The 12,222-nt window shown below is 34.1% G+C and overlaps 1 protein-coding gene across 1 annotated transcript in view; it reads right to left on the bottom strand.

Moving 5' to 3' along the window:
* TUSC3 (tumor suppressor candidate 3) overlaps positions 1-12,222 on the bottom strand; it is a 142,760-nt gene that overhangs the window by 89,937 nt on the left and 40,601 nt on the right. Inside the window, exon 2 of the mRNA XM_074866287.1 lies at positions 2,510-2,679. Coding sequence (XP_074722388.1) covers positions 2,510-2,679 — 170 coding nt within the window. The remainder of the gene's footprint in view (positions 1-2,509; positions 2,680-12,222) is intronic.

Below are 12,222 nucleotides of genomic sequence, written 5' to 3'. Positions count from 1 at the left end.
TGCAGGAAGCTACCTCTCCATCTTCGGTGGCACAATCATTCAAAACACCTGCCATAAAAATCACACTGGTTTTACTATAGGCAGGGGCTCATTTCAACAACAAACGTTCTAAATATAATCAAATGAAAAATCAGATACATAAAGAGTATAGTTTATTTTAATAAGATAGGATACACACAATATCTTCTGGCCTCAAATGTGCAAATTTGCAATGGCCTGATCTAATGATGACAATCAACTTTCACCGCTCTTCTCCAGAAGAGGACCACATTTCCTACCATTACTCCCCATCCTGTTATTTATCCTTTTTTGTATATTGCTGTGTTTTTCATGCTTAGCACAGAGCATTTGTAGCTCTATGCAACAGCAGCACACAAACATCTTTTTTTCCTTTTTGAAAATACTGCACCCCTGTTCTTTATAAACTGGACATTTAGAGGACATGAAACACTGAAATCTCAAATCTAGCCACCAAAGGGAAAAGACAAAACCATTTTTTTTAAAGAATCCTGTGGTGCATAAACTAACCAGGTTCAATTTTATAGCCAAAAAAAAAAAGTACTAATTCTTGTAATTCTTGTGACAAAGTTATTCAAAGTCAAAGATTTTAGTCTATGTTCTTTTTTGTATTTGAAATATGACATTGATTTTTTTTTTTTTTTTATGCAATTGTTCTGAAAATATTTTGATGAGTAACAGTTAACTTATATCTTGGACAAAAGCATCCTCACAGAACATTACAGATTAAGTTAAAAATCTATTTCTCCTTTAGGCAAAGTGGCTAGTCAATAGCTAACAATAAAGTAACATGTGAATTTCAGTTTCATATATCCTTTCAGTGTTCCTAATTAGCCATTGATTTGAACATGTCGATTTTCCTGATAATGGTTTTATGTGCAGTATGATCAACCTCATTAAATTCCTTTTATTTCACATGAAAAGGTGGATTGCAACTTCACATTTATTTAAACAAACCCAACTGAAAGTAGTATGTTGATTTTTTCCTTCATTTTGTGATTAAAGATTTTCAGTTGCTTCTGTACATAAATGGTTATCCTGGCATGTTACAGGATGAAGTTTGTAAGCTCTTTTTCAGTACAGTAAACAATATACAGTTGCAAGCAAAATTAACTTCCTCAATAACGGCAATATTTATGTTGTTTTCACATGCCCCACAAAAAAGCGGTACATAACACATTTGCTATGGCTATTATAATGACAAATAAATACACTGACCCTTACACAGCTGAACTTAATGCATCTCCTGTAGCTTTATCTACTGGGTAGGAAAATAAGGAATTATTTAAAAAAATATGGTAAACTTTCAACCCCTATTTTGTCTCCTAAAGTTGAACTTTGGCAACACGAAGAAATGACAGCAATCAAATGCTGGAAGTTTTAAAGGAAAAATTCCTTTGACTTAAGAACGTTGTAAAGCTTCTGTACTTACTCCTTCACAGTTCACATGTGGAGGGTGAACTCATGGGACTGCAATTTATATACTCTCCCTCAAAATTGTCCAACTGACTTCAATGACAAAAAATCTATTAAAAAAAAAAAATCTAATAAAACCCACATATAAGTACAGGTACACGAGTTAAAAGTTTCAATTGTAAGTGTGGCATTCCAACTCCTAAAAAATCTAACAAGCTGCTTGTGTATTGTTTAAAGTGCACCTACTTAAAACCAAAAAATAATATCTCTTCACATACAGCTTACGTATTTCATAGTTCTACAGAGTATTTTGCTGCCTATTTAAATACTGTTTAGAACTCCGTACACAATAATCCCATCTACTAAACACAACAATTTCTAATGCATGTTTTGGCTGAAGAAGGTTTTATTAGCTCAGTTTATGGTTTAGCAAGGTAATTAAGTGCATGGCTACCTTTCAGTCCCTTGGCCCTATTTCCATGTCTACCATTAGTGATTTTTGGATTACCTTATTGAACTTGGAATTTGCAGAGAAAGATCTTGAACTTAGAAGAATATCAGAGCCACTCTAATATATATTCTAAAAGGAGTCACGAGAACATATCAAGTGCAGTGCCAGACAGTATTCCACAATAAGCATGTCCTCATGGAAACGTGCTTGCATGTAAGAACTTTCCAAAGCTGTGAAATCACAGAGTAACTCACACCTGCATCACAGCCTTGGATATCTATTAACTGAAGAAATGAATCACTTCTGTCACAAAACATCTTTGGAAAGATCATGGTTGACTGATAATAAAATAAAGCAGATTTCTTAAAGAGAAAGTATTCCTCAGTTGTGTACACTTTATTCAACTGTAATTTAATAAAACCCAAAACTAGGAAGACTTTAGAATTTGACACACAGATTAAAGGGCAGTTGAAAAGATGCTGTAACAAACACATGAGCCTGTTAAATAGTAAGCATCTACCCCACGCAAAGAACCATCCTACTCAGTGTACTGCGCATTGATTAAAATGTTCACTTGAAAACTGTGGCGTGGAAGATGAAAAAGATCACTGAAGTATAAATTACCTGCAAACAGAGCACTGACGCTGCGGCTGGAGAGCAGTGAACATCACTATCACAGAGTAGTTACGAGGTGGAGCCTTCACAAATCTTCGGAATTTGTCTCCATTCATGCGGATGACCGAGCGCCTTGAGCTCCACTCCATCAGCTGTTCCACCTTCTCAGCCAAAAGATTCTGTAATTGAGGACAAGGATGAAGAATGTTTAACCTTAAACTTCAAGCACTTCATACCTATATTCTGCCTTTGCATCCTCAGAGCTCCTATGAACTTAAGTAGGAGGTTGGGGGCACCTCTATATAGCTTATAGCACAATTCAGTCTTCTGTGCAGACAAGTAGATTTTAAGTATCTAAAAAAATAACTCAGTGTGGCCTTAATCAGAAAGGATGCACAAAATGAAAATCAAACATGTTGCTACTGAAGGCAAAAGAAGAGTAAGGCTGATTGTCTAAATATAAGATACCAGTACAGAAATAATTTAGCTGTTATTAAAAATTGGAAGCTTTAGAAAATGCTGGATATTATTTCTATTTAGTAAAAATCACAGCAGGATATTGTCAGTCACTCAAATACTAAGATGAAAGGAAAATGTAGCTACAAGGAGAGAGAAATAGTTATTATGTTCAGAATTTCCTTACGAATATGTATCATACTGAATTTAAATTAAAATTAGTTTTATATTTTGCTACAGATAGGAGTGCAGTGACTTATAAACTCATCTAGGCACATTCCATTGAAATCAATGTTTTCAGTTCCTTTAAAAAAAAATATTTTGGCTGAACTATAAGGGTATAAGAAAAAAAAAAAATTGCTTGTGTGTGGCTTTTCTTTTGCACGAAAGCATTCCACCTCTTGAACAATTTAAAAGCAGGCTATGAAACATATTACAAGACAGCTCTCAAGTTAAATGCATTGATCTAACTACTCCTATAAAATTCTATTTAGATTTATTTTTTTTATCAAGTAAGCCTGATGTCACACGTTCTTAGCAGAGACTTTTTAGTCTCCTAAATTACCTAGGTTCAGTGAGGTTGCACTGACCATGCTCTAGGTGGATTGCAACACCTACAGCATATCAGGATCAATGCAACACTTCATCTTGTTTTAAGTCTTCAGTTCCCTGCTCAAGGACACTGTGGAAGCTGCCTATACCAAATAAGAGCTAAAAAAAAAAAAAAAAAGAGTGGAGAAAACTGGAATATTACAACTTGAACAGAAGTTGAGTTCTGAGAGAAGGTGGAAAGGACAGAGAGGGGGGCAGACAGAAACAGAGACCAAAAGTAAAGAAGGGGCACCAAACAGAAGAAAAACTAAGTTCAGAAAACTGGAAGGTGTGAGACTTCTGATAAAATACACATGAGTTAGTGAAAGGGTATACAAACTGATGAGGGTGGGAGGAAAGAATAAACTAGCTTAACAAAACATATTGAACTAGGGACACTCTGAGAAAAGAGAACATGAAGACAGGCAAGGCAAGGATAAAACTCAAATACTGTGCAGGAACAACTGAGCAAGGAGACAAGGTGGCTTTTCTAGGACTTTAAAAAAAAACAGAATGAAGTAGAAAAAACAGCTCATCTAGTAACATTCTGACAAATCAGTAAGGCTATAAATAAAAGTAAAGATAGATATATGAGGGGAAGGAAGGAGTGAACTACAAGGATAAAGGAAAATTACATTTTGCCTGTCAGATCTTCCATCTTAAAAATTAGCAGATGTCCCTTGGAGCTCCTTATAAGGCACAGCTGGTCATCAGAAGTTTTGAGTCCAAATGAAGCTTTGATCAGTGTAAATCATGAACAGTTCTAATAGTGCCACATTTATTTGACCCTATAAAGCCTTTAAAAAAAATCTTTTAGGTTTTCATTCCTATTCTCAGAATTTAGCTGAGGTTTGTAATCACAAATGTGAAGGAGAGATTACAACTCTGTTTATCATGAGAATACCAATGAATCAATTAATACTACAATTTTTCTTCTGCTAAAAGACATATTATGTTTTTGGTAGTTTTGCTTCAAAAAGATATTATGTAAGTTCTTTTCTTTAAAAAGGTTACATAAAAAAATGAAGCCTACTCATCTGTAAAATTTCCTTGGATTAGCAGTGCCTGGATTAAATATTTCTGTTAATTTAAAAGGATTCACTAGTTTTGCATGAGGTACTCCAGTTGGTAATGTGCAACATAAGGAGCGAAAAGGATGGGTACTCTTATTTCCAAAAGCTTGAATAACTGAAGCAAAAGATAAAAAACAAAGAGAACTAATAAAAAGACACAACTTTTAAACTAACACAGGAAGGATGCATAATATCCTACTTGGTACAGAAAAACAAAGACTTTTCAGGATAGGCCTTGTTCAGAGAAAAGAACTAGAAACCCACTAAGTAGTTAAAGGTATTAAAGGAAAAGCATGTTCTTGATAGAGAAACAGGGGAGGAAAAAACCCAGCTCTGTTACTGCTATATATTTTTTTTCTACAAAATAATCAGTGATATCAGAATAGTCTTACTCAGAGAAGTCCCATGCAAAGTTTTACTTGGAAACTTGCTGCAAATAAACAATTCTCTTGATTCATTCAGATTCAGCCATGTATAATGTTATCTTCACACAGCTCTTGTGCAATACTGTGAAGTTCACCATAATATCCTTAACCACTTGTATCTTTTGTTTTGCTTTTTCTAAATGCACTAGGCAAAAAGCTAGTAACTAAACTAACCTAATATGTTTACTACACTAGGTAGCCAAGCTAGTATTTCAGGACTACAAAGTCACTAGGTACAACTGTATTACTTGCTTCACTGGATTCTGAAGAAATCTATTTTTTTTTTTAAATAGAAAGTTATCATTGAATAGATTACAGATAATTGCATACATCATGAAACATTCTGCTCTAGGCCAGATTTCTCTTAGGTAAGCGACTGCACTTAGATATCCTACCACTTTTAGTCCATTTATTCCAGAAAGTCTCCTTTTGCAGAGTAATTGATAGAAGAGACCTTGGGACAGACAGCTTAAAATTCACAATGAAGTCTGTGGAATATCCTATATTTTATGGCTTTCTGATTTGTAACACTTTACAGATAGATGAAGGCTTCATATTGTTTTGGCATTTATAAAATATTTGCACAATATATGCTGCTAAGTTACCAACCTTTTCTTCATCTCACTTAATAATGAAATCCAGGAAATAAATCTAGTGTTAAATGAGTTTCCATTTCAGCTGTGCATTTTACTTTGAGTACGTGTGTTCAGGAAATATGCCACATTTCAACATTCCCATCGTCTCTACTGTAGCTCTGGATCAAAAAGGCACCCACTTTTCAGACACCACACTCAGAAAATTGACCAGTCTGTTAAAAGGAGGAAAAAAATGTGTATTTTAAACAAATGTTCAAGCTAGCAGACTGGCCTTATGGATTTCATAATTCAGAATGTAACTTTGATATTTTTATATGAAAATCAAAAGTTTGTAAGATAAAAGTGTATAAAAAAGAAAAATAGACTACTGAATAAAGATGCAAGTATGAGCTCTACCCTCCAGTCAAAAATTTTCTCCTGTATAAAAGAAGTGTTGAAAAGTAAAGAAAAATTGACAGAAAACATTTAGAGACAAAAGGCAGAATTTTCCCTATTACCCTAATGGAATAATAATAAACATAATAACCTATTAATACCCAGGAATGCATTGTTAGAGAAGACAACGATCTATCCGAAATTATACTTGCCAGGAAGGTACTAAACTGAACATGTCCTCCAACTATACAAAACAGACATAAAACTGTCACCAAAGTGAATCTCCATTAGGATTCTAGACATTTACAACAATTTTATTAACTTGCCTCTTTCCACCCCCTGGGGAAACTTTTCTGCCAGAGAAAATCTGGAAATAGGAGAGGATGGCTAAATCAAAGCCACTAGACAAAACACATCTTGTGATGACTGAGAGACATGAACAATAGTTACTCATGTCCAGAAAACAAGAGACATTATCTCATTTTTGCTCTAGACTGCTAATTTTCTGCTCTCTTCCACAGTCTATACAGGTAAAGCCTCTACATTTGTTTACATCTGTTTATTTACAGAATGCCTCTGAGCATTTACAAACTTTATGTTGGTAACTCAAGGGGACTGTTTTAGTTGAAACACTGAAAAAAAAAAACAACCCAAAAGCATAAATCTGAGAAAGGAAATTCTACCTTTACAAAGAAAAATGCAGTTTTGTTGGTGCAAATAACTACAGAAGGGTCAGCAGTTAACAGTCTATTCATAAAAGCATAGAGAACATTTAAATCAATTGGTGAAGAGGCAGCCATGTATCATTTATTTATTTTCATTAGCTGATGTCCCAAGCAGAATAAAGAACATGTATGATCTATGTGTGGAAACAACATGAATGCTAGTATCTGTAGAACAAACAGAACTATAATATTACTTGTTGTTTCTACACTATTTTGTAACCAGTGAAAATATATGGCACAGCAGCATTTTTTTCAAAACTAAATAACCCTTAAAAACGTAACTAAGAAATCCAGAATCCAGGATTTTTTCTGATGCAACAAGGAAAGCAGTTCTTTGTTTAGGACAGGTATTTCTCCATAAAGAGATCACCTATGAAAATTATTCTTGTTGCTGGAGTTTTGGCTTCAGTCCTGTTAAGCAGATGAGCAGTCCCCACTGAAATATGCCGCTTGGGAAAGCAATTCTAAATAATTCTGCTTTTCTCTCTATGGCTACCAAAAGATTTTTCCATTTGCAGTTGTCCATATCATTGAATCAAGAACAAAGCAAAAAAAATAAGGTTAAAGTTCATCTATTATACATCTCAGTTTCCAGTGATGTGATGAAACAGCTATGTCACCTGTCAAAAACACAGGCAAACTGTGACAAGTTATGAAACAGAAGATGCTGGCAGGCCCAGCTTCTGGCATCTGCACCTGAAGCAACTTCATATTAGGGATTGGTTCTGAGTGATCCTCCATATCCCCTCTCTGCTTCTTAACCCAATAGAGCTTGGCATCTACAAGCCTTCCCTTTCACACTCTGTGACTAGCAGATTAGCTACTCAAAACACATTTTATTTATTCACTCTCCCAAGACACAGTGCCTACAAGACAAAGTGTAAACAACAATAACAACCACCCTGTATACATACATTTTGCCTCACTGGATTGTTAATCTTCCTTGGGCAGATTTTAAAAATTTCTTTTGGCCCAAATAAAACCATATATCTCCGGGGAAAATCAAAACAAAACAAAAAACCACTCAGATTTTCTTAAATGCTGCTTGCTCTGTCTGTCCAGTGGGTGACACTGACATTTTCAAGACAAACCTCATTTTTAAAACAAAAAAAATATTTAAGGTTTAAATGCTTCTTGGTTCAGATTTGTTCATCTGGGAAATATACATCATAGTGAAATAGCTGGAGTATGGCGAAGGGAAGTTTCTCCTTGATTCTCACAGAAGTTTTATCAGATTGTCTTTATCATACAAACATATTTCTGACAGGTTTACATTACTGAAAATGTACTTTGAGTTACGTTTCTTCTTTAGACCTCCTTTCATTTACTTTGCCTTCAGTCAAAACAACATCACACAGGTAACTTAAGGCATAAAGGGCTATTAAGAAAAGCAAAGACTCAAGAATATCACTCAATGCTTCAGTGTCCAAACTAGACTCCTTTCATTTGACACACACTGGCTCTACCAATTTGTTTCTTTCAGGTTTCAGAAGAGGTTCAATCTCTTTCTGATGTAAGAGCATACCCTCCTGAATGCTACTGGACATGTGAACATGGAAGACCTCACCTCTAAAAAAAGTAGGGTCAAGATCTGTAAGATGAGCTACTGGTACTAGGAAAAGTCCTCAAAAAAATTAGGCAGGGACTCAATCTACTGTTGACTACCAGTAAGGCTGAGGCATCAGTTTCCTGATGAAAAAATCAAATTCAGTCCAGTAGCTCAAATTTCACAGTTTCTGTGTGAAAGAAATAAAGCAAGGAGTTACTAATTAATGATTTTATACTGTATTTGCTACTGGAGATAAATTAACTACAGATTTTGTTGAGTATTTCTTAAATTATGATATTGCATAAAAAAAATTTGAGGTGGCTTGACTTCCTTTACGTGTATTTTATCAGCTAATGTAGACTGAAAGACTACCCTTGATGAAGACTGTTTTGTTCACTTAGGTGCATCAAATCCCCAAGAAATGTTAGCTTGTAGGTAACTACTTCAGGACAACACTCATTGTAAAAAAAAACCAAACCAATGTTGCACTGATAAGGTATGTAAAAGTATCTCATAAATCTCTTAATCTGATGTATGTAGCTTGAATTTCAATTTAACAGTCCTCTTTTTTAGTCTTTAATTACATTAGGAATAATAGCATAGAGAAATCAACTGTATTAATAAATGCATTTCAGCAGTGTGTTGTAAGAATAGTTAAGGTAATGTAAAAGTGTCTGATAAACATTCACAGATAGGTAATTACATTAATGGCAGAAAGACAGTGAAATTAGCATTCGAAGTGTTGTTACAGCCTACGTAAATTTATAGTCATTCATTCCTCTGTTGTCCCTTGTTCACCTGATGCCTGCATATAAATGTAATTTATACTACCTATATATCAATATCCTTGAACAGATCAAAAATAGTTTTATCATTCGTAAACATTGACAAACAATACTTGCATATATTCAGGTAATTTTATGTACTTATATCATTCCCTACGCATTAGAAAACAAGAAGACAGATGACTATTTTCCTGCCCAAGCCTTATAAACAAGACCTCACAAGGCTCATGGACTTGAAGGTGCTAAAGAAGAGTAATTTCTTTGATCTGTCTAGATCTTCACTCTTCTCTCCAACACCTCCTAGGTTATTCTGGAACCTACCAAAAATTCAAACGTATTTCACTTTTATCAAAGTGTATTCCTCTTCAAAGTAAGACATGCAGCATCAGTAGCTTTATCCAAAATATTTATTCCCTGTTTTGAACTCGTCTATAAGCAGGAATAGAAACAATGAGTGATGGCAAATTTACAAACTTCCTTAAATGTAATTTCTTGATTCACAACACAAGAAACCTTAAGTCTAATGGAGAACTCCAGGATTAAGTATCTGGATATCCCAGTGAGCAACATACTTTTCTGCAGCAGAAATTAGCAACAGTTACATTAAATTCTGGAGGCATCGGAAGCACAGTACAATCTGTTCTTAAGTCATAAAGTCATAAATTCTTCTATTGAGAATGGCTGTATCAGTACTGCAAATGTTTCCTTCCCTGTCCTACTCTCCTCTGCAGCTTTCCATGATCTTTCAAAGGCTGTTTTTTAATTAACAGGGAAAAAAAAAAATAAAAAAGAACATGAAATAATGCAAATATTACTAACCACAAATAAATATAGAAATATGTTAGGATACTCTTTGATATTTCAGATTATTTACAAAAAGCCATTGCCGTAACATAACTGAGAAGCCATGTAAGCTGGCACAGTATGACTGACTTGATAGTATGCTCCATTGACTTGAAGTCATTTAACTGTGACTGAGGATTTGCTTCTTGGAATCAGATGCTGATTTTCATCTTTATGCAAACTAGCCTACATTTTGTGGTATTAAGCCTAAAAATGTCCTTTTAAGGCTGAGTAGATAAAAACTGAAGTACTGAGGTTTTTTATTCTAGCTTCTAAATTGCTCTATTAGCAATTTAAAAAAAATGTTTGATTTCCTATTACAGGAAGCTGTCATTTTCTGATCATTATACAAGAAAGTAGTAACAATGCAAGACAGAATGTAACCTGCATAATGGTTTATACATAGATGTATTTTGTTCAGTTGATTTAAAAAATATCCTTTATTTCCATAGAGTACAATCCAAAATTGCCAATTTCTTTCAAGATATAAGAAATTAATCCTTTTTTGCAATTAATGCTTTTCAAAATTTTCACAATATGTCACAAATTGTATTTTTTAATGAATGTAAGTATTCATAAACTTCACCTAATTTAAATAAAGTCTGTAAAGTCAACAATATGAATTACAGAGTAGAACTCTAGTACTGTAAACAAACACACATTTTACTTCAGGAAAGCGAATCCCTACTGTACAGCATTAAATGAACACAAGTTAAACTGTTTAAGAGTTTATAGAAATAAGCCTAGGTAAGATGCCTTATACAACTATAGGATTCTTCCCTACAGTTTCACTTTGCTACTTTTTTTACAAGAAAGTAATTAAAAAACATAATGAGAAATATCATAAGGATGAATTATGAATTAGAGAAAAGATACTACAACAAAAGCATTAGCTAAACCTCAAAGTACATTTTGCTTAGGTCACCTTTACACTGAAAGGATATTAGTCTCCGGAGAGCACAATATAGGACAACCAGGATGATTCCAAGAGTACTTGTTATACAGAAAGGCTAAAAAAGTTTCATTTATTCTCAGTGGAAAACACTTCAGGGTGACCTAGCAAAAATATTGCAAAAGTTCTTGATTAAAAGATGGGGGGAAAAATACTTAGCAAAATATTAAAATTATGCAAAAAAAGTTAAAAAACTAACACAATTCTGCACAAATATTTCAATTCAATAATAAGATGATCAACCTCTTAATTCTAAATGACGGTACATTTTTTCAGTACTCAGAACCTTCAAGTTCCTGGAAACTGGATATGACCGTAGTGCTAAGTTTATAATTTTTAGGTAGGTACTTCAAGTCAATTCTATGCACAATTATTATTTCAAAAATAAAAACTCTAAATCCAGGAACACATCTCAGCTACAGATTATTGAGGCATGTGTGACTAATATACTCATTCAACCTGTCATTTTCAAATCTTTCTGAGTTTTAGGTAAAACTAAACTTAGCTAAGACAGCCTTTTAATCTAATTGCTATTTATATAGCCATTCTGAGTTTCAGAAATTCTTGCACACATCCCCCAAGGATTAAGTTCAGCTTGCTGCAACATTCATCCCGCAGCATTCAGCAGTTTGGCAGAATTTACAGTTGAGAATTATGAATCAACTACTGAAAAACATTCAAGAACTATTACATACTTTGTGTACCTCTCCCCTGCTCCAAAGAATATTGACTTCCTGGACACATTACTAACATTGTGCTTATTTTTAAAAATAAAACTGTTGATCCCATTCTTTTCCGTTCACTTCTTTATTATTTGCTGAAATCAGCAGGCAGCCTTATTTAAACTAGCTAGATCATTTGAAGAAATGGCATTTCTCTACTAAAAGCAAAGGCTCAATAGTACAGAAAGACACAAGCCATTTCTCCTTTTTTCCCCCCAAATGTCATTTTTCTGTTGTTTTCTAAGGCTAGAGTCCAAAGTGCCTTTGAAAACATGAAAGTGAGGTCTCTCTCTCTTGAATTATACTCCTGTTTGACTACTCTCAAGCACTATTTGAGAAGTTGAACATTTCTCCAAACAGTGCTACATAACCAACTGCTCCCTGTCAACTTTACTGCAAATTATTTTGTTCAGATGAATCTCTTTAAAGCAAGAGATCTATTTAAAAAATAGCCCTACAGAACAAGCGATAAGAACCTGATAATCCAGGATCGGGTTGCTCGTACACTAAATAGCTTTGTATGTACCAGAGCATAGCTCATGTACTTTATATAGAATAAGGAGACCCTGCCCAGGGAGAAATGCAAATAACTTACATAGTATGATCATTTAAAAAAAAATCCAGAAAACT

The sequence above is a fragment of the Strix uralensis genome, chromosome 4, assembly GCF_047716275.1.
Source record: "Strix uralensis isolate ZFMK-TIS-50842 chromosome 4, bStrUra1, whole genome shotgun sequence".
NCBI lineage: Eukaryota > Metazoa > Chordata > Aves > Strigiformes > Strigidae > Strix > Strix uralensis.
The sequence above is the reverse complement of the archived record's forward strand: the minus strand, read 5'-3'. Positions and strand labels throughout refer to the sequence as shown.